Source organism: Rhinoderma darwinii, chromosome 9 (genome assembly GCF_050947455.1).
Source record: "Rhinoderma darwinii isolate aRhiDar2 chromosome 9, aRhiDar2.hap1, whole genome shotgun sequence".
NCBI lineage: Eukaryota > Metazoa > Chordata > Amphibia > Anura > Rhinodermatidae > Rhinoderma > Rhinoderma darwinii.
Genome location: NC_134695.1, coordinates 20,408,785 through 20,432,577, shown reverse-complemented (window position 1 = coordinate 20,432,577; position 23,793 = coordinate 20,408,785). Strand labels below are relative to the sequence as shown.

At 45.5% G+C, this 23,793-nt stretch overlaps 1 protein-coding gene across 2 annotated transcripts in view; it reads right to left on the bottom strand.

Annotated features, from left to right (window-relative positions):
• Window positions 1-18,003: 18,003 nt before the first annotated feature.
• BRMS1 (BRMS1 transcriptional repressor and anoikis regulator) overlaps window positions 18,004-23,793 on the bottom strand; it is a 78,784-nt gene continuing 72,994 nt past the window's right edge. The window contains exons 10-11 of one of the 2 annotated variants that reach the window (XM_075836873.1): window positions 19,101-19,224; window positions 18,004-18,487 (exon numbers count right to left, since the gene is read on the bottom strand). In XM_075836873.1, the coding sequence (XP_075692988.1) occupies window positions 18,364-18,487; window positions 19,101-19,224 (248 nt within the window). In that variant the 3' untranslated portion in view covers window positions 18,004-18,363. Of the gene's footprint in view, window positions 18,488-19,100; window positions 19,225-23,793 lie in introns of those variants that run through there. The other variant, XR_012850446.1, reaches the window with a different exon arrangement.

The window sequence follows — 23,793 nt, the reverse complement described above, 5'->3', positions numbered from 1 at the left end:
CTACAATAGGTACATGGGAGGGGTGGACTTGTCAGATCAAGTCCTGAAGCCCTACAGCGCCATGCGGTGTGGTATAAGAAGCCGGCCGTGCACATCATACAGATGGCATTGTACAATGTGTACGTGCTACGTCGATGTACAGGCCAGAGGGGAACTTTCCTGGAATTTCAAGATGTGGTTATCAAGAAACTAATTTTTTAGGGACCAGGAAGGGGGGGGGTGCTCCCAGTACTTCTGGAAGCGGGGCCACACGCATCGTACCAGGGCAACACTTTCCAGGAGAAGTTCCCCAAACTGGCAAGAAGGGAAAAAGTCAAAAGAGGTGCAAAGTCTGTTATAAGAGGGGGGTAGGGGAGGACACAATATATCAATGTGACACGTTTACTGAAAAACTAAGGCTCTGTATGAGAGAGTGTTTTAAATGTATCATACATTCCTTGATTTTTAATCTACCCCAGTTTTACTTACCCTGATGCCCTCCGCACAGCTTATCCCCCTCATCTTTCCCTTCTGAGCCCTGCCGTGTGCCCAGGCAGCTGATAACAGCCACATCGAGGGTATTGCCGTACCCAGGAGAACCCACATTACAGTTTATGGGGTGTATGTCTCCGGTCAAAATGCTGACTACACCTCTAGATGAATGCCTTAAGGGGTGTAGTTTTAAAATGGGGTCACTTCTCGGGGGTTTCAACTGTACTGGCACCTCAGGGGCTTCTGCATACATGACTTCGCACCAGAAAATACCCAGTAGGCCAATGGTGGTCCTTTCCTTCTGAGCCCTCCCATGGGCCCAAACGGCAGTTTATCACCACAATTGGGGTATTGCCGCACTCAGGGCAAATTGAGCAACAAAATGGGGTATTTTGTTCCCTGTGAAAATAAGAAATTTTGATAAAAAAAATTACATCTTATTGGAAAAAATGTAATTATGTGAAAAAACTGTGCGGTCAAAATGGTAACAACAACCATAAATGAATTCCTTGAGGGGTGTAGTTTCCAAAATGGGGTCACTTCTGGTGGGTTTTCATTGCTTTGATACCTCTGGGGCTCTGCAAATGCGACATGGCACCCGAAAACCAATCCAGCAAAATCTGGACTCCAAAGAACAAATAGCGCTCCTTTCCTTCTGAGCCCTCCCATGGGCCCAAACGGCAGTTTATCACCACAAATGAGGTATTGCTGCACTCAGGACAAACTGGGCAACAAAATAGAGTACTTTATTTCATGTGAAAATAAGAAATTTTGACCTAAAACTACATATTGGAAAGAATTATTTTTTTTTAAATTTCCAGCCCAATTCAAATAAGTTTTGTGAAGAAACTATGGGGTCTAAATGGTCACATTACCCATAAATGAATTCCTTAAGGGGTGTAGTTTCCAAAATGGGATCACTTCTGGCGGGTTTCCATTGCTTTGATACCTCTGGGGCTCTGCAAATGCGACATGGCACCCAAAAACCAATCAAGCAAATTCTGCACTCCAAAGAACACACAGCGATCCTTCCGTTCTGAGGCCTCCCATGCGCACAAACTGCAGTTTATCGCCACAAATTGGGTATTGCTGCATTCAGGAGAATTTGGGCAACAAAATGGGTTATTTTGTTCCCTGTGAAAATAAGAAATTTTGAAGAAAAATGAAATTTTATTGGAAAAATTGAATTTTTAAAATTTCACAGCCCAATTCAAATACATGCAGTGTAAAAACTGTGGGGTCAAAATGGTAACAACAACCATAAATTTATTCCTTGAGGGGTGTAGCTTCCGAAATGGGGTCACTTTTGGGGGATTCCTACTGCTTTGGCACCTCAACTCCTCTTCAAACCTGGCATGCTGCCTAAAATATATTCTAATAAAAAAGAGGCCGCAAAATGCACTAGGTGTTTCTTTGCTTCTGGGGCTTGTGTTTTAGTCCACGAGCACAATAGAGCCACATATGGGACATTTCTTAAAACTGCAGAATCTGGAAAATACATATTTAGTAGTGTTTCTCTGGTAAAACCATCTGTGTTACAGAAAAAAAATTAATACAATTGAAATTCAGCAAGAAAAATGAAATTTGCAAATTTCACCTCCACTTTTCTTTCATTCCTGTGAAATGCCTAAAGGGTTAAATAAACTTTGTAAATGCTGTTTTGAATACTTTGAGGGGTCTAGTTTTCAAAATGGGGTGTTTTATGGGGGTTTCTAATACATAGGCCCCTCAAAGCCACTTCAGAACTGAAGAGGTACCTTAAAAAAAAAGCTTTTGAAATTTTCTTCAAAATATGAGAAATTGCTGTTTATGTTCTACGCCTTGTAACGTCCAAAAAAAAATAAAAGAATGTTCAAAAAACGATGCCAATCTAAAGTAGACATATGGGAAATGTGAACTAGTAACTATTTTGGGTGGTATAACCATCTGTTTTACAAGCAGATGCATTTAAATTCAGAAAAATGCTATTTTTTCAAAATGTTCTCAAAAATTAATCTAGGCTGCGTCTTTAAGGGGTTAAAGACGAGCTGGCTGCTCACCATCTGCCACCTACCCTGGACGATCTCATCCTTCTAACCACCCGCGTTGATTTGAGGATCCTGGAGCATTCCCAAGAGGTTCTCCGGGAGCGAGGATTTTCTAGGCTGGATTCTACTTTCCAGCAATCCCCACTATCCTCCTCAGTCGTCCTACCAGAGGATCCTATGCAGATGAACCGAGTCAAATTGTCTACCCAGGAGAGACAACGCAGACATACTTCTGGACTTTGTCTGTATTGCGGCCTCGGAGGCCATATTGTGCGTTTGTGTCCCCAGAGGCCAGAGAGACCCCAGTGCCTAGGACTGGTTGGAGATACAACCCTAGGTGGTACGGTACCAAATAAAGCATTCTGTTCCAACTTGAATATTTCTGTGACCTTAGTATCCGGCGATGGGACGCATCGGGCTTCTGCCTATCTGGACTCCGGGTTCACTGCAAACTTCTTTCAAAAGGAGCTAGCGGATCACCTCCAGTTGCCCACAGTTACCCTGGAGACATCTTTGGCTGTTGCCTCCGTGAATGGACTGCCTCTGCCTGATCTGATCGTATCTAAGACCAAGCTGCTGAAGCTCCAAGTTAGAGCCCTTCATTCCGAACTAATTTAATTTCTTGTTTTGCCCAAATCATGTTCTGCTGGGTCTGCCTTTGCTTCGACTGCATGCCCCAGTCCTGGACTGAAATTCCGGAGAGGTTCTCGAATGGGGCTCAAAGTGCCTCGGTCACTGTCTGTTGCAGATCCATCCTGTCCAGCCTCCTCTGCTTCTGTCATTGGCGGAACTGCCTCCCCATTTCGCTCAGTTTGCAGATGTCTTCAGCAAGAGGAAGGCTGAGACACTGCCTCCACATCGGACTTATGACTGCCCCATTGAACTGGTTCCAAATGCCTCACTCCCCCGTGGACAGGTATAGCCTCACTTCTTATCAGTCTCTATCCATGTTGGTCAATATCAAGGAGAATTTGGAGAGGGGTTTCATACGAGGCAGGGTTCTTCTTCGTTAAAAAGAAAGTTGGATGACTTCCGGCGCGCACATGACCAGACGCGTGTAGAGAGAGCTCCGCTCACCCGACTCAAAAACCGTGGTCCCAAGGCTCTGAATTCAGCTCACAGGCTACGGGCCGATAATCCTACTTACCGGCCTCTCTTCAGCGTATGGAGAGATACCTGGTGAAAACTGGGACCCCAGGCATCACTTCACAGGCCCTGCAGACGGAAGACACGCTGCCGCTGGGGAAAATGGAGCCTGAACCAGCCAGAAACACGAGGAGCACGAGCTCGCGCTCAGCATCGCAACCTCCTCTGGTGCAACCAGACGGGGAAGAAGGTGAGCCTGACACTCTCCTTAATAACACGGGCATTTCTTGCAAAACCTTGGCCATAGAAGTGGCTAAACTCATAGCCCCAGACATTACAGCTTCTTTGGAAGCAACAGTGTCGAAGTTGTTACATCAATTGCAGTCTGATGTCTCAGTTCATACGGAACGTATTACAGATTTGGAACGTCTTAGTTTAATGGAAGATGAGCTGGCAGGAACGCAGGTGGAGGTGCAGAGGGTGCTTGCCTCTAATCTCCAGGTTGTGGATAAAGTGGATGACCTGGAGAATCGCTTGAGAAGGAGCAATCTGCGCATTATTGGTCTCCCAGAGTCTATACCTGCAGTACAGTTGCTAAAGTTATGTGCTGCGGAATTGCCTCAGGCTCTAGGATTGCCTTTCCCGCTGAGAGCGGAGAGAGCTCATAGAGTGGGACCGACGAGGGGTGCTACCCAAGATGGTGCTCCAGCAAGACCGCGGCCTGTTATTGTAAAGTACCTGGACTATGTGGATAAAACAAATGTGTTACAGGCCTATCGTTGAACCTCGGCACAAGTGAGAATACGAGGCCATAGAATCGTAATATTTGGAGATTACTCTGCTGATGTTACACGCAAGCGGCGTGCTTTTAGCACGGTCTGTTCTCTTTTGGTCCAGAAACGCATTCGTTTTTCCTTAATGTTTCCCGCCATTCTCAAGATCTTTGAACCAGGCGGTGGGGTGGACTCGTTTTCTTCTCCGGGGGAGGCGGCTAAATTCATGGGCGGCTTGCCCCGAGCAAATAATGGTGATCTTCAGCCACACAGAGAGGGACTGCCTCACAGGTCGTTCCAGACATAGGAGTTCCAGGAGGGGCCTTACTTCTTTTTCCCCAGACTGAAGGGAGATGTCCAGGCGGTGACGGAGGGAGTCTCATGTTATTTCCAGTTTTACAATGTTTGCTTCAATAATTGTCTGACTTACCTGTATTTCTGTTAATGATGTTACTGGATATATGGGTAGGAGATTCAACATATATTGAGAGTTCTGAGGGAATTTCGACATAGAGTCGGGTGGAAGTATACAGAATTGTTGCTATTTCTAAGGTATATAAGAAGTTCATGTTATACCAGAGGTGTTCTAGTGGTGGAATGTGCAGAGATTCCATGCTTATATGTTCGAAAAAAGTGAAGTCTGTAACTAATAATGATCTGCAGTTGGGGTTTCAGTCTTGTTTCATGTTCATTGAGGGGGAATGTCTCGGTGGTTGAGGTCTGCTTTGCCATTTCTGTGGGTTGCCAATTAGGTCTTTTTTGGGATTTGATTGACATTACATGAAAGTAATAACGTGGAATGTGAAGGGGTTGCAGTCCCTGCATAAACGCATTATGGTCCTGCGTCATCTGAAAAAATGTAAAGCTGATATAGCGATTTTACAGGAAACTCATCTGCTAGAGGGTGATTTCCAGAGAATGCGAAAACTATGGGTGGGTACGGCATTAGGTTCTCCAGCAGTTAATGGCAAGGCAGGCGTCTTACTCCTAATACACAAAAAACTGGATTGTTCTGTGATTTTCTCTGAGCAGGATGCAGGGGGCAGATATTTACATGTAATTGTGGATGGCACGATGGGCAGATTGAGCTTGTACTGTATATATGCACCGAATGACAATAACCAGGCTTTTTTTCAATTTATGGAAGGTAAACTTTTAGCGGACAAGGAACCTCAGATCCTTTTGGGAGGGGATCTTAACTCAGTTTTATGCACAAAGGAGGACAGACTAAGGGGAGATGGTAGGATACTAGCGGAAAGATCGCATGATAAGGTTCTAGCTCCATTACTATCTTCCACGGGTATGGTGGATGTATGGAGAACACAATTTCCTTTGGGTAGAGAATACACACATTTTTCCCATGCACATACTGCGTGGTCTCGTATTGACTATTTCGTGGCTTCTCCGGTGCTTCTCCCTAGGATCCTTAGTACTCGAATAGAGGACTTGGTGATTTCCGGTCTCACTGATTTTGGCTGATACATTTAAACAGGGATCGGACATCTTGTGGAGGTTTCCTTCTTTCTTGGCGATGATGAATCCTTTCAATCGCACTTGAAGGGATGGTTTTTGGAATATAACCAGGAGAATCAGGCTCATAAAGATGACAGTCATTTGTTTTGGGATGCTGCTAAGGCAGTGTTGAGGGGGAGGATTATCTCCTTTGTGGTGTCGCTTAAGACCAATAAGTTTTATAATGACTCTAGTAATACTCTTCGTATGAAATATACTGCGTACATGGCAAGCCTCACATTAGCGCTTAGAGCGGAATGGCTTACAGCCAAAGCTGACTTTGAAATGTGGCTAGATAGAAAGGAAAGATTTCAGAGAGAACAAACAACTGCACATTTTTTTAGATATGGCAATAAAACGGGTTCACTGTTGGCCAGATTGGCGAAAGGACAATTTCGCCCGACTCATATAGGGCGCTTAAGAGATGGAAAAGGTGATTTGCAGAAGGATCCAAAGATAGTCAATGATATCCTGGGCGATTATTACACTGCTTTATATGCACGAGATAATTCCAATATGTAGGAGGGTAGGATGTTTTTGGATTCTTTAACATTACCTTCGCTCTCGGACTCCGATAGGGGGTTGTTAAATGCTTTGATCACGGAGCAAGATATACTATCAACCATTAAATCATTGTCGAATAACAAAGCGCCAGGGCCGGATGGATTATCCAGCAATTTTTACAAGATTATGAGGGAGGAAGTCACGCCCATTTTGTTGCCGGTTTTTAATCATATGCTACTAAATAAGGAATTCCTCAAATCGGGCAATGTAGCATATATTAAGGTTTTGTATAAGGAAGGAAAGGAACCGACTGACCCGGGTTTGTATCGCCCAATATCTTTGATAAATCAGGATGTAAAAATATTGTCGAAAATATTGGCCGATAGGTTGGCTCAGTTTCTTCCAGATCTGATTGGACCACACCAAGTGGGATTTATCAAAGGCAGATCAGCGGTCAAAAACATACGTACGGTGCTGGCGGTACAAGATGCATTAAAGTCTAACATTGCAGGATATGATTCGCCAGCACTTTTGACGTTAAATGCCGAAAAGGCCTTTGATAATGTGCATTGGGATTGGCTGGGTCTAGTTTTAGATAGTTTTGGGATTCAGGGATTGTTTCGGAATTATCTAGAAGCGCTATATTTAGACCCACAAGCCAGGGTGCTTACCACAGGCTTTCTCTCAGCACTGATTCACTTACAGAAGGGCATGAGGCAGGGTTGTCCCCTTTCTCCATTGTTGTTCGACTTGGCCTTGGAACCATTGGCAAGACATCTTTTGTCCTCCAATGATTTTGAGGGGATAATGGTTGGTAGTCAGGAGATAAAATTGACTTGCTTTACTGATGATCTTTTGTTGTTTCTGGGGTCACCTGGGGATCATTTGGGGGGGTACTGGAGAAGCTACATTATTTTGGTTCGTTCTCAGGTTATAAAGTCAATGCGCAAAAGAGTCAACTACTTTACTTGACGGAATCAAGAGCGAGACCACCCTTACGCGAGGCAGTGGACATAGTCAGGTCTTATATAACATACTTGGGGATTAAAATAGGCAAATTCCCCTCCTCCTTGTATAAACTCAATTATTTACCCTTGTTTGAGAAAATTCATAAGGAGCTGCACAGATGGGCGGCACTGCCGTTGTCATTGTTTGGGAGGGCAGCCCTTTTAAAAATGATAAGTGCGTGATCCGAGGTTCATTTATTCGGATCGGATCTAAACTCAAAAGGGAACGGACGGCTCACTTGAGCTACCTGTTATCCCGTATACACCTCCTCGAGCAGACCCACAAGGCTTCCCTGGACCTGGTGGTGGGGGCGGAGCTGGGGAAGTTGCGTGTTCAGGTCCGGTCCTTTTGTCTTGCCAAGGCTAGGGTCTCCCTAGTAAAGTGTAGGCGACACTTCTATGAATTCAGTAATAAACCAGGCAGGACTCTGGCACGGGCACTGCGGAAAACCAGGTCACGAACCTATGTCCCCCAAGTGCAGACACCCGGAGCCGGGAGTGTACACCGCCCCCAGGATATCTCGGAAGCCTTCCGGGCGTATTACCACTCACTCTACAATCTCCCGCGGACCTCCCCTTCCGCAGAGGGGGGAACTAGACGGAGGCAGATGGAGGCATACCTCCGCTCTTCGGGGATGAAAGGTATCCCACAGGAAGCTCTAGCGGCCTTGGAAGAGCCGATTTCTCCAGAGGAGTGGTCCTGGGCCCTGAAGGATTCACCGGTGGGGAAGGCGCCGGGCCCAGATGGTCTTCCCATTCAGTACTACAAGGCTTGCTCAGACCTTCTCGGGCCTCACTTCCTGCAGGCCTATAACTCCCTCACAGACGGGTGTCCTCTCCCTCAGGATGCCTTGCGGGCATACATTACGGTCATACCCAAGGAAGGGAAGGACCCCACCGTCCCATCTCCCTGCTTAATGTAGATCTGAAGTTGTTTGCAAAGATCTTGGCCCATAGACTTACCCCCCTTCTCCAGTGTGATCCACTATGATCAGGTGGGCTTCATACCCCAGAAGGAAGTTAGGGATAATACTACTAGGGCAATTAACCTGATTTATCACGCGACTGCCTCGTCCCTGCCCACGCTGCTGCTGTTCACGGACGCGGAGAAAGCATTTGACAGAGTGGACTGGGACTTCATGTCGGCCACTTTGCGGCACGTCGGACTGCGTTCCCACATGATGCAATGGATCTCGAGCCTCTACTCATCTCCATCTGCCAGGGTTAAAGTGAATGGTACCTTATCATCTCCACTCTCTATCTCCAATAGCACGCGGCAGGGTTGCCCCCTGTCTCCATTGATCTTTATTTTGTGTCTGGAACCCTTCCTATGTCAGGTTCGTTCCAATACAGATATAGCGGGTGTATTAGTGGGGGGGAAGATCGCATAAAGTGGCAGCGTATGCGGATGACCTTCTGTTCTTCCTCTCTGCACCCAGGATCTCCCTGCCCACCTCATGGAGGAAATGAGTAGATACTCGAAGCTGTCAAATTGTAAAATTAATTATCAGAAATCTAAGGCTCTTAAACATATCATTGCCACAGTCCCTAGTTGAGGACTTATCGGGGTCATTCTCCTTCAAGTGGGCTAGAGACTCGCTTCAATACTTGGGGGTCCAGCTCTCCAGGGATCTCTCTCGCCTTTACGCAGTTAACTATCCTCCTCTCCTGCAACGGGTAAAGAGCGATTTGGATTCCTGGACGAAGGGCACCTTCACATGGTTCGGCAGATGTGCAATCTTCAAAATGAATATTCTCTCACGGGTATTGTACTTCTTCCAAGCCCTACCGATCCACATTCCCCGCACTTTTTTCCGAACTCAGTTGTCCTTGCTCCACCACTTCATTTGGATGGGGAAACCGGCCCGTATAGCCCGCTCCACACTTTTTCGCTCTAAGAGTGAAGGGGGCGTGGGGCTCCCTGACTTTATTTCCTACCACCAGGCCTCGCACTTGACGCGCATCCTGGACTGGTTCCGCCACACGGAGGTCAAACAATGGGTATTGATGGAACAGTCTTCTATGGCTGTCCCCCTACAGGCTCTGCCTTGGCTGGGCAGGGATACCACTCTGACAGCAAAGACACATCCGAATATAGGGCCCTCACTGACAGTGGCGTTAAAGGTCTTTCCCCGGAAAGAGATCTCCCCATCTCCGTCCCCCATGTTCCCGGTCTTAGGTAACCCGGCGTTTCATCCAGGGCGGGAGGGGGGTCCTTTTCGGAGCTGGTTGCCGGCAGGTAGAGGCCCCTCCTCCCATTACCTGCACGGGTAGTCATGGATGACTGGCCCGCAACTGACGTCTTTGACAGACCCTCTCCCCCTCACAGGTTACTCAGCTGAGACACTTCCTGAGGTCCTTACCTAACTCTGTGGAATATGCGCGGGCCAAAACTCCCTTTGAACTCCTTTGCGCAGGCACGGGCTCGATGCAGCACACTCTATCCAGACTATACTCTATACTCCCCATCTACCCTCTCCACACCCACATATTTGCTACGGTGGGAAAGGGATTTGGGAAATTCACTCTCGGCTGAACAACAAGATAGGGTATACACGATGACACATAAATCGTCCATGGCCAGCAGGTATCAAGAAGTGGGATTTAAAATTTTAACGCAATGGTATAGGGTGCCTTCCAGATTACATGCCATAATTCCGGCGGTCTCCCCGCTGTGCTGGAGATGTGGTGACCAGGTGGGAATCCATGTTTTGGGATTGCCTGAGGCTGACTGACTTTTGGTCAGAAGTGTGGCGCATCACTTCTAAATTCACGGACTTCCCGCTCCCATGCACACCGGCCTTCTTCTTGCTCCATCTGTGCGAAGTTCCACTATCCTCATATCGTCGCTCTGTGGTCCGCCACCTGGTGAACGCTGCCAGGGCCTGCATACCAGCGCTGTGGAGACAATCTGCTGCGCCGTCGCTCAGCATGTGGTTTAATAAGATACAGGAGATTATGAGGATGGAGGATCTCACGGCATCCATGAGAGGTACTCACGCCAAGTTCATGGTATCACTGGGTCAGGTTTCAATCATCAGTGGAGTTCAGGAACATTGTAGCCTCCAGATTTGTACTCTTTGCAGGGCATATAACACCAGAATTCGTCCCTTACCCTCCCTCCCCTGTCTTTCCTTTTTTCTCCTCTCCTTGTTCTTTCCCCCTCTTAAGTTATGCTTCACTGTGGGCCTAGTGCATGTCTGCAGGTTCGGGATGCAAGAGCCTAGCCCCAATTAATGTTGATATTTCTCTGATTGCACACACATCATACAAGATAACCTCATTTTCCGGCCTGCGTGCCGAAGTGCTATATGCTTGCAGATTCTTTTTGCATCATCGTGTTATGTTTGAAAAATCGATAAATAAAAGAATTTATAAAAAAAAAATACTAATTTGTATTCTAATGTTCAGCTGGAACAGAATCTGGCAGGATCGGTCCCTTTGTCAGCCTTACTGCACCTGTCCTATGCTCAGCTTCCTAGTACTGCTAAGTCCAGTTTACTGCTTAGGGACACAATAAGTGCGTGGAAGGCGATACGGAAGCTATATGGTCTTCCTTATGGTCTTTCTAAATTTTGGCCGCTGTGGGATAATACTATGTTTCCACAGGGAAGTCAGAATAAATTATTTTCCCAATGGAGATCCGAGGGGATCACTGCTCTGGGTCAACTCATGAATGTTGAGGAGGGGAGGTGGCTTACATGGCAGGAGTTTTCGAGTAAATATAATTTAGGGGATAACCAGTATTTGCAGTATGCTCAAGTTCTGTAAAACCAAAGTCCGCAACATTGATGCGGTGGAGAAAGGGGGAGCATTTGATGGGGCGGTGCCACAGAGCGCTATGGGAAGAAATCTAGCAAGTCTATATGGCAAGCTCAGAAATGTTCATCTCAACTCCTTTAGTACTTCTTGTTTTAGGACTTGGGAGGTGGAGCTCGATGACCCAGAACTTTCCAGCAAAAATTTGGATGGATGGGAGAAAGTGAGGAAGGCCATGGTAAATGAGCAGTGGCGGGAGATGCACTTTCGACTTATGCATTGAGCAACATACGCCTTTAACTTATCTTATAAGGACGCTCCAGCACACTTTTTACGTAATTGTCCTAAATGTGACCTATACAAAGCTGATCTGTATCATGGAATGTGGCTTTGCCCACAAATAAGGACCTTTTGGGACGTTGCTCTACAATTTATTAAAGACACTTGGGATGAGGAGGTGCCTGCAAGTCCACAGGCGGTGCTGTTTCACTATATACCTTGAGGCTGGGTTCACACGACCATGTTACGTCCGTAATGTACGGAACGTATTTCGGCCAGAAGACCCGGACCGAACACAGTGCAGGGAGCCGGGCTCCTAGCATCATAGTGATGTACGATGCTAGGAGTCCCTGCCTCGCTGCAGGACAACTGTCCCGTACTGTAATCATGATTACTGTACGGGACAGTAGTTCCACGCAGAGGCAGGGACTCCTAGCATCGTACATCACTATGATGCTAGGAGCCCGGCTCCCTGCACTGTATTCGGTCCGGGTCTTCCGGCCGAAATACGTTCCGTACATTACGGACGTAACATGGTCGTGTGAACCCAGCCTTAGATCTTGATGGGGGGGGGGGGGACGACCACCTTTATTGGCTAAGAAGGTGATTCATGTTGCTTTGTTGGCTATTAAGTGCATCTTGCGACACTGGTTACAGGGCTCTGTCCCAGGGATTGCGGAGGTATTGACTACTCTCAAAACTTTATTGGGTTATGATAAATTGGACCTAGATCGACACAAAGAAAAGTCTACGGAGCAATTCTTTAAAACTTGGCGTAAATTTATTGAAAAACATTATTCTACAGATGAGATTGGTGTTTTCATGCGTACATTTCAACATACTTCATGGTATAATCTGCAGAGTGTCCAGGGCACTCTAGGCATGTTACTGGCGAGTTAGGAGACTGACCACCGAGATGGAGGAGTTTGGGGAGGAGGGAATGTTGGGCTTTGTTCTGATTTATTTATTATTCATGGTCTTAGAACTTGCTGATTACAAGTAAAATGTAAAAATTATTTTGGAGTTGGAACACACTATTACTTAATATTCATTGTAATGTATGTGTTGCACACATGTTCTACCTGTATGTGTTCTGACTTTGAATAAAAATATATATATAAAAAAAAAAAAAAAAAGAAAGTTGAATCCCTTCGACCCTGAATTGACTACCGTGGTCTCAACCAGATCATGGTCAAGAACAAATACCTTTTGCCACTTATATCCGAACGGTTTGACTGCATACAAGGAGACAGGATTTTTTTCAAAATTAGACTTGCCTGGGGCTTATAATTTGATCCGAATCCATCAAGGGGATGAGCCCGAGATGGGCACTACAAATACCTGGTGATGCCATTCGGACTGTGTAACGCTCCCGCTGTCTTCCAGGAATTCATCAATGATATCTTTCGAGATCTCCTCTATGTCTGTATTGTAGTTTATCTCAATGATATTTTGATTTTCTCCCCAGATCAGACGACTCATCGGAGGCATGTCCGTCAATTTCTACTGCGATTAAGGGAGAATCGCTTATAAGCCAAGCTGGAGAAGTGCGTCTTTGAAAATAATTCTCTGCCCTTTCTGGGCTACATCATCTCGGAGCAAGGTCTCAAGATGGATCCTGAGAAGGTGAAGTCTGTCCTGGAATGGCCACGTCCTCAAGGCCTGAGGTCCATACAGTGTTTCCTGGGATTCGCCAATTTCTACCGGCAGTTTATTCCAAACTTCTCATCACTGATGGCTCCTATCTCTACCCTTACTAAGAAGGGTCTGAACGCCAAGGTATGGACTCCAGAGGCAGATTCCGTATTTATTAGCCTCAAGAAAGCCTTCACTTCAGCCTCGATCCTCCATCATCCTGACGTGTCTCGGCAGTTTCCATTGGAGATAGACACTTCTTCAGTAAGTGCAGGTGCACTTCTGTTCCAGAGGAGCTCCAAAGGAAAGGCTGTAGTTTGTGGCTATTATTCGAGACTTTTTCTTCTGCAGAGCACAATTACTCTATTGGGGATCAGGAGCTACTGGCCATCAAATTGGCTCTGGAGGAGTGGAGACATCTGCTAGAGGGCACAGCTCACCCCATCCTGATCTATACCGACCACAAGAACCTCACTTATCTACAGTCCGCTTAGTGACTAAATCTCTGTTATTCACACTGTTCTGGTCGCTGTTCCTCAGCCGTTTCCAATTTGTGCTCTACTACCATCCCGCTGACAAGAATGTGAGGGCCGATGCCCTGTCCAGGTCATTTGAGGCGGATGACCCGGTGGAGTCCCTTCAAAATATCATATACCCGTTCTGCATTGTCACTGCCAATCCTTTGCAGGTTAGACATCCCTCCGGGGAGGACTTTTGTTCAGTTGGCAGACGGGAGAAGAATTCTCCGCTGAGGACACAGCTCTAAACTGGCTGGGCATGCTGGTGTTCGTAAGACCCAAGATCTGATTGCTCGTCACTTCTGGTGGCCCACGATACCCAAAGATGTTGTGGACTTTGTCTCTTCCTGCACGGTGTGTGCTTCTAACAAGGTTACTCACTCCAAGCCTGCTCCAACCTCTGCCTGTACCCAATGTCCCCTGGCAGCACATTGCGATGAACTATGTCACAGACCTTCCTCCCTCAGCAGGATGCAACACTGTCTGGGTGGTGATGGACCGGTTCTCGAAGATGGCACATTTTATTCCGCTGACCGGCCTACCTTCGTCTCCCCGGCTGACGAGTCTATTCATTCAGCACATCTTCCGCTTGCATGACTTGCCCCTTCACATCGTGTCCGATCGGCGGTTCAATTTACCTCAAAATTCTGAAGAGCCCTCTGTAAACTCTTGTATGTGAGTTTGGACTTTTCCTCAGCTTAACACCCCCGGTCCAATGGGCAAGTCAAGAGGATCAACCAGATCATGGAGAATTATCTCCACCACTTCATCTCCTTGCAGCATGACAACTGGGTGCAGCTTCTTCCATGGGCGAAGTTCTCCACACCATTCTACATTGTGTACAGCCAACATCCTAGAGTCCCCTTCCTGTGTCGACTGCATTTGGGACTTTCTGCAAATCTGGCAACAGACCCGGTCCTCTATTTTTCTGGCAGTCGATCGCATGAAGCGAAAAACGGATATAAAAAGGAGAGCCTCAGTATCTTCCTAGTACCAAAGTCTGGCTGTCCTCACGGAACATTCCTTTAAAGGTGCCTTCGTACAAGTTGGCTCCCAGGTTCCTCGGACCTTTTGAGATTTTGCAACAGATAAACGCTGTCTCCTATAAGCTTCGGCTGCCTCCTACTCTCAGAATCCCCAACTCCTTTCATGTGTCCCTCCTGAAACCTGTGGTCCATAACCGCTACAGTAAGACTCCTAGTCCCGCAGCTGCTCCCAGTGGTTCATCTGATGTGTTTCAGGTGAGGGAGATCCTGGACTGCAAAAGGGTAGGTGGAAGGACTTTGTATTTGGTGGACTGGAGAGGGTCTGGTCCTGAGGAGGGGTCCTGGGAGCCGGAAGAGAACCTCAGTGCTCCTGCTCTCATTAAGAAGTTCCTCCCTCGCTCTGGCGCCAAGAGGAGGGGGCATAAGAGGGTGGATACTCTAACGTCCATGTTAGCGGACCGTAAGGTTTACTCACCCCCCCCCCCAACGGCCGCAGCCATGGATCTGTGAGCGCTGGCTCGCATCTCCTTCCCAGGAGACGCCAGCGCTCACTTCCGCTCCAGTCTGCTGTGTCCCGTAGGGTGCGCGCGCACGCTTGTGCCCAGTCTTACAGGGCAAGCTCACGCACAATCAATCATCATCAACTGAAATGATTCCCTGGACTATAAAAATGGCCCTGCCCTTCTGATCCTTGCCTGAGCGTTGTTAGTGTATCCCATGTCAGTCTTGCAAATAGTCCCTTAGTGTTATCCCGTTGCTGTTGTTACCCGTGCACGGTTTCTTGTATCCTGTATCCCGTGCGGTGTTCTTGTTCCTGAGCCTGTAGTGTTAGTCGTGTTCTCACTAAACCTGCTGTCATCTGCCTCGTCCAGTGTCATCTGCCTCGTCTGGCGCAAACTGCTGCACCTGCTGTCATTCACCATGTCTGGCGTAACCTGCTGCACCCACCTCCATCTGTGCCAAAGCCTCGGCTACTGTCTGGACTATTCAGATACCCTAGTACGGGACTTTGTATTTCTCTGGGGTGCTCTGTTGTTTGGCCAGCTGCCTCCCTGCTACGGCGGTACGGACTAGTGGGTCCACATACCCACAGATCGTGATATATTCATTTAAGTCAGATATGCATTTACTCCCACTCAAAATTGTGTTAAAGGCTATGTAAACCTTTTGAAGACATTTTTCTTTTGTTTTTTAACTAAAACAGTGTATTAGAGTGTTTTGTGCAACTTTGTAAGAAGCTGTATCCTGCGATGAAGCCTGAACATGTCAGGTCAGCGGGACTGGCGGCGTCGGTGACAGCGGGACATGCATGTGTCTGACACGCAGGATTAAGCAGTTATCGATCACATCTAAGTTCCTTAGAGTAAACCTGAAAAGAATCCATTTATTATTGTATCGTTTATCATATCTAAGCAATCTGCCATAGCACACCCTGTCTCAGAATCATTTATTAAATTCTTGGGAGTTCAGGTGAGGCAGCTGATTTCTCTGACATGTCTCTGCTGGGGTACTGAGACTTTACATCCTGCCCATATACACAAATGTGACTGATATGTCGATAATGGGGATTAATTCATTCTCCAGAATCAAAAACAGCCAGCTGTAGCGAGGCTGGGGTACTACGGAGATGGATTAGGAAACAAATGGAGGTAGGAAGACACTAGTAACAGATCAAAAAGGCAAAAAATAATAATTGGTGGGCACTGCTTTGCCTCAGTTTCCTTTATTTAGACTGCAAACAATAGGAAGAAAAAACAGGGTGATTGTAGCTCTGCTAAGCATCACAAACGGACTTCCAGATAAAGATAGCAGAATTTATTGGGAAACAAGGGACAATGCATTTCAGCTCTGAACTGGAGCCTTCATCAGGTCCAGGTCTTTATTTGGACTGGTCGATGTTCAGTTTTACGGCCTAAATAATCATATTATTGGTAGGTATATGTACGGCCTTCAACATCCTGTGAGATATCTATTGTTTTTCTATATTAATAGGGTAAAATTCACTTAGATTTGATTTCCAGCGTTGAAAGGGAAATCTGCAGTAGATCCCTCCCTACTGGTAATAAGAAGTTTGATTCTAGCCATAGATATAGTTTTGTGATCATCATAGAACTTGCTCAGCACACAATTTATATTCTATATGCTCATGATAACGGTCAGTCACAAAAAATAAAATTATAAAATATTCTATAAAATGAGGATTGAAACTAAACAGGTTTCTTGCTGTCGGATACGTGCCACAGACATATAGATGAACTACATGAAAAGGGCCATGTTTCTAGTATAGGCACCCATGGCCTGGTGCACAGGACAGCCGGTAAAGGAGCGGTGGCAATTTTAATCTTTTTTTAAATGAAAGAATTGTTTCTTTGCAAGGCGCCTTCTAGCAGGAGATTTATGGTACTAATTGCTTGTTTAGGGACGTCGGTGGAGCGGTGAGCCAGGGAAGAGGAGACCAGGGAGGGAAGAGGAGACCAGGGAGGGAAGAGGAGACCAGGCAGGGAAGAGGAGACCAGGCAGGGAAGAGGAGACCAGGCAGGGAAGAGGAGACCAGGCAGGGAAGAGGAGACCAGGCAGGGAAGAGGAGACCAGGCAGGGAAGAGGAGACCAGGCAGGGAAGAGGAGACCAGGCAGGGAAGAGGAGACCAGGGAGGGAAGAGGAGACCAGGGAGGGAAGAGGAGACCAGGGGAGGAGGTGTCAGTTGGTGGAGCAGGAAACAGAGAGCAAACGTACCAGCGCAGGACTATTTGAACCCCGCCGGCACGGGGGGAGGGGGGAAACTCCATTAAAGGGGGGACACGCCTAGCATATTGCCAAATATAATGACAACTACTTAGACAACAATATTAGAGCCCAACTTCCATCATGTCTCGTAAAAACAGCAGCTGACGTGTGTATATGTACACAAACTTTTTTAAACGTCTGTCCCCACTCTTCCCCTTTTCTCACAACTCACACTGGACCCAATCCTGGCATGAATTCCAGCGGGTCTTGACGTCTAACTGTAATAAGAAAAAAATTGTTCCATTGTAAAAAAAACATGGCTACAAATGCATAAAATGGTGGACATCACAGGCGCAACTTACCTAGCTTGTTCCGAGCTCCCACTCCTCGGGGTGCAGCTCCTGCACAAGGTCGTCCCACACCTTGTCTTTGAAAAAAGTATAGCAACACATCCGCAATAACAGACTTCGATGGGCGAGACAGGAATAGGACCTGCTCAGAGTTTTGCGGCTCTGTCCCATGGCCCACACACGGATCAGTGGAACCCACCGTCATGTGCATGGGGCCAATAGAAATGAATGGGTCCGTGTGCTATCCGGTGAACAACGGAAAGCACACTGACCTAAAACAACGGTCGTGTGCATGAGGCTTAAGAGTTGTTAAATGACCTAAGACACAATGAACTTTTCTCAAATAATTAAACACAAATGCCCAGAACTGATCAGCTCAAAGAAACTTCTTTATTGTCTACTAATTTAATGGATATAAAAATACATATTTAAATTTGTGCAAAAATGTAAATATAGGAAAATATTTATATACTATATCTGAAAAACTTACTAGTTCATTCACTACTGTCCAGCCTTACTGAAGTATTCTAGTTAAAGGTCTATAAATTCCATTTCCAGACAATACATACTCACTATTCAATCTGCACACACACAGCAAGCACAATGTTGAATTCATTTTCCACATAGAAACAGCACTCTCTCTCAGCACATTTAATATTCTATTCTAATAGCCACCACCGTGTTATAAAGGATCTCCTTTCAGGTGCACTGGAGTAAGAGAAGGGCAGCGTTCATTTCCCTGCCCTTTTCACAGAGTATTTGCCTTTCTGCAATTGTGAAACGTAGATCTTCGTTTTGCTGCGGTCTCCTCGCCGTAGCCAAACCTCTCCTGTACTTACTGCAGTGATTACAGCCCTGCAGACAGAAGACATTGGCATTATAAAAAGAACGCTGCAAAAAGTCTGTTGGGTATATTACACACAGTTTCCTTTCTAAATGAGAGGTTTTTACTGTGGAAAGTTTAAGTTTAACTATGGCAATAACTAAAAATTCAGCTTTTGGCCAGACCTATGGGGCTGTACTTGCCTCCAAAGTCTCATTTTACCCCTACTAAGCCACATGTGAAGACTGAGCCGATCATGACAATGCGTTTCAGCGTTGTAAATACAATATCTACAAACTGCATCACAAAATATCAAAAATGATAAGGTAACAGCATTGTCATGAGCCACCCAGGAGTTTGTGTAGGCAATACTCCAACTACTGGTAAACCATGGATACTGTGCCTTTAAGGCCTAAGCTACACAGACTTTTTATCGCGCAACTGGTTGGTTTTAACTATTGAGCTGAAGTCCTTAGGAGTACATTGAATTGAATACGATTTTGTGGACTGCAGCTGTCACTCGATAATTAAAATCAATCAGTTGCACTACAAAAAGTGTCAGAATAGCCCATGTGTAATTACTAATATAGGAAGCTGCATAGAAAGATACAGAAGTGGGATATGAGGGGTAAATGTGGAACTTACTGTGAGGGTGGTTCATCTTTCATGTCAAGAATGATTGCTTCTCCTTTGGTAAAGCTCTCTCCTTCATAATAGAGGCAGCCATCTTCACAACGAGCACTGAAATGTTGCTTCTCAACTTTAGCACCTAAGCAAAAGAGATGCGCAGGTGAAAAAAATAAAATAAATAAAATGATCAAAAAAGTTAAAGGTGAAAACCATAAAAGAGAATAATAGTTTCAAGGTGTAAATTAAGGGGGAATCCGGCCCTGCAGCTACCAAAGCTTACGCTCTGCAGGGGAGGCTTCCGACTACATTTTGGAATTTCCTTTTATTCCAACACAGGAGCTGTAGGGAGTCTCCTGATCTGCAGGTGCCTTTTCATCTTTCCCTAATATATGTCAGAAACAGCAATCTCTAGGGGCTATTCTAGTTCTACTATAGTTCTCACATTAAAATAATGCTTAAATAGACACTAACTTTCCAAACAACTTATGCTAATCTAATAGTATACCGGATATATATTAACTTTGTAATGTACCTACTGTCAAAATGTTGTTGTTTTATCCATGCAAATTCTATGTGAAATTACAGCCACTACGAGCCTTCCTTGATGTAATCTGCTGTCCACCCCTGTTGTCAAGCAAAATCCGTCTGTAGTTACAGAGCAGGGGAGATGGACTGCAGGAAGTGTGCGTGTAGGGGGAAGTTTCTTCACAGCCTGCCTGTAGAAGTCTATGGAGAGGGGAGGTAGAAGCAGCAGGAGAGAGCAGAGTGAGAGATACACGGATGCTGCCCAGAGAAGTCTATTGAGAGGGGAGAAGGGAGAGACACAGATAGACAGACAAGTAGCAGCTTCTCGTAAGGGTTATAGGTCACCCCAGTGCTGGATTCTTAGCTACACTGCTCAGTACTGCTGAATAATCTCCTCCATGCTGCTGCGGCTTCTCTATTAAGTGAGACATAGGAGAGCAGTATTCCGCTTTTTCTACATATGCAGTATATAGAAGACGTGATAGGAGCTAGGCTCCACCGACTAGATAAGCGACAACTGAGAATTAGAGTTAGAGCCTGCAGAGGGGAAAACTGCTAAAAATGTAGACTACAAGTCATATAAATGTCCCGAAACAGTGTCATTCCTCATGTAAACGCATGACAGCTTATTTTGAAAAGTCACCTGAAAAGTTAGGTACGCTTTAACAAACCATGCTCTGCTTGCCACAAACATGGGGAACAGAATAATCTAGAACATTGTAGACCTTAGTGCTAAGGTTTTCTATCAACTAAACCAAGAAGCCTACGCTGAATAGGAAAAACTGGCCCAAATCACGATGCTTCCCCTGCCCGTCTTTAAAACACACTTACTCACGTAGCATTCATATGTCATCAGTTAATCTCCTCATTTCACTCTAGGACTGTCAGATGGTGAAATATTCATTACAACTGACTATATTTATGCACTGCTGTAGAACCCATTAGTCGCAACTTTAAACTACTTTAACTAACGCTTGGGTTTGCACCCTCTTGGTCATGAAAACCCATATTTTGAGCCTTTTCCTAAGGTGCAATTTAGAATTGCCTGAAACAACTGCATTGCTGCATGCTCATTATGTAAGAGAACATGCCACACATATTAAAACCACCATTAATAGTAGTAGTCCAGTCACATATAGATATATGGGCCTCGATTAAGACAATTTACAAAATTTATCGCAACCAATCACAGTGCATCTTTCATATTTCTAGAGCAGTTTAAGAAAGTAAACTCTGGCAGCTATGGCCAACAGTGGCAGGTTTTTATGTTAGGTGGTTTTAAGGAAAAGAGAACAAACATTAATCAATCTGCTTAGCTTGGGCAGTTTGTAACTTCCACCTTAGTCAAGATGTTCTTACCCACCAGTTTCAATTAGTCAGATATATGAGTGGAAATCCATTTATCACACATTGGATTAAATGTAACCAGTTTAACTATCCCACCACCAAGCGTCCATCACTGGGAGAGCAGGCAAGCAACCGGATGTGTCGGTCTAAGCTTCACCCCCCACCTCCTCCGTCACACTGATATGCTGCTCCGGACCCAGCCTCTTCTAATTGATGTAGCAGACACGCTTATTAGGCTGGGCTAATTGCTGCTAACATTGCTATTGCTTTGGGATACTGTTGTTACATGCTGCTCCCTGTATCTAGCTCTAATCCTCTTGGCTCTCTAGCTTTGGTCTGCCATCTCTCCTACATCTTGATATTACTAATAGCTTGCATGCTGAGCTCGCTCAAAGTCTTTATCTGCACTCCTGCCTTGCGTTTCCACTCTCCATTTTTGTATTTATCACTGAGGCCTACATGGTTGCATTCCTTCATCCTTGTATTAGGCCAGGATCATAAAGAGTTCAAGACCAGGAGGGGCTAGATCGTTCCTATCAATATCAGTGTTTATCTGTGCATTATATTTTTAAGAGCTGATATATGCTGTAGTTGATTTATAAACAGTTGCCTGCCTGCCTGCCTGTCTGATTCTTGCCTGCTCATGCGGTTTTTTTTAATTTTTATTTTACAGTTGCTAGTACTGCTGATTAGCTCTCCTCAAATTTTTTCTGTTGTCTGTGCTTAGTATTCATTGGAACGTGGTCTGTTCTATCTGTGGCTCCGGTCAGATTATATATTTGGTGCGGATATGCCTCCAAAGAAACATGACAAGGATAATGTTCCAGCAAGCAAAACATACAGTGGGTGCTCTGGAGTCAAAACTGCACCTTCTAGGATAGATACGTTCCTATCCTCCCAGGCCCGCCCCTGTGACTTCTAGAGGGAAACCGGGTAACCTGAAAGAGAATTGTATTATGGAAGGAGAGGAGTCAGAGTGCGCACAGAGAGGGCAAAAGTTATGGCCCATTATCTGAGATTCCAACTATGAAGGCAATTCTCCAGACTTAAAAATCTGGAGGGGTCCATGGTGGGGCTAACTGTCCAAATAGGAGGAATACAGGCAGATATGAGTCTTATTAAACATGACCTGTCTAAATCAAGAGAGGCTGGAGGAAGCGGAGGAAAGGGTCTCTTCTCTTGAGTATACAGTGACCACTTTAAAATCTAAGATTGCCATTTCGGAGAGAGATGTCAAAGATTTTGCTAACAAATTGGTGGACTTGGAAAATAGATCCAGGAGAGCGAACATTCGCTGTATGGGATTGCCTGAGGGGATAGGAGGAGAAAATTGCTACTAATATAATACATATTGGCAGCTGGAGAGGCAGTGTTATCCAAAGTCTTTGCTGTTGAAAGGGTTCACAGAGTCCCGTTTAAACCCAGACCTGAAGGCCAAGCCCCAAGATCTATTCTGGTCAAGCTGTTATGTGCAGGAGACCGGGATATAATCCTAAGAAATGCAGGATCAAGGGACAATAGGTGGTAAATGGAGCCCAGATGCTTTTTCCGGACTTCGCAATGGGTACTTTCGAAAGGCTTAAGTTCGTTAAAATTAAGAAACGTCTGAGAAAAGCAGAGAAACAATATTCCTTTCTATTCCCAGCAAAGCTAGGGGTGATACATGAAGGGCAAACCTTTTTTCTCTTCTTCCTCTGAGGAGGCAACCACCTGGATGGATTCTAAGGGTTTTCCAGAAGAGCGGTTTGTTGCCTGGATGGACTCTATGTGACTGTTCTAAGGAAATGCGATTGCTGGAGAATGTTATAAATAAAAATGTGGGGTGGTATGTCTCGGGGATTTAATGGTGGATAAAAACATGGTCTGGTAAAACAAGATGGGAAGGCAAGAGGGTGCTTAGGTATACTATTTATCATGAAGACAGTGTAGATACACAAAATGTGGTATTTTGATATGGAGTTGGGGGTAGGCGGGGAAGGGGCAATGCCAGGTGTAGGAGTTCCCTGGAAAGTATACATTGGCTTCTGGGGGGCTGTAGGGGGATGGGTGAGGGGTGGTTGCAGGGGGGGGCTGTACCTGGCGAACAAGGGAGGGAAGAAGGGGGTGTGTGGTTTTTTTTATTGGCTTTTGTTAATTTAATCCAAACCCGCAGTGATTTTTTTTTAAGGAGACCCATCTTTTTCCTGCGACATTCAGTGATCTAGGGGGTGGGTTTCCTATATGTACCACTGTCTATTCGTCCTTTTCTAGAGGAGTGAGTAGTATGGTTCAGATTCATGAGGTCCTAGTGTACGATGCAGGAAGATTTGTGTTATTACATGGGAGATTTGATTGAGTGGACATGGTAATGGGATTAGTGTATGTTCCCCCACATTTTGCTTATTTGGTCCTTGATAATATTACCCTTTTTCTGTCTAATAAAACTGGAGTTCCACTTCTCCTAATTGGGGACTTTAATAAGGTTCCAGATAAAGTAAAAGATCGGGACCAGAGGTCCCCTTTAAAACCTGGGAGTATTAGTCACTCTTTTGGGCTTTATTTGGAGGAGATGGAGGGGTTCCATTCATGGAGGATTTTTCACCCAGACACATTTCAGTTTTCTTGCTATTCTAATACTTCGGAATCCCTCTCAGGAATTGACTTCGCTCTGGCAAATAAACAAATGATGGACTTAGTCAAAAGAGTGGAATATAAAGCAAGAACCTTGTCGGATCATTCACCATTGCTTGTTGAAATGGAGACCATAAGGTGGGGTTGTTTTGTGAGACTATATATCTCCACCTCTTTAACTCTTGCAATGGAACGAGATGAGGAAGCTTTAGTTCAGTTTATTGAG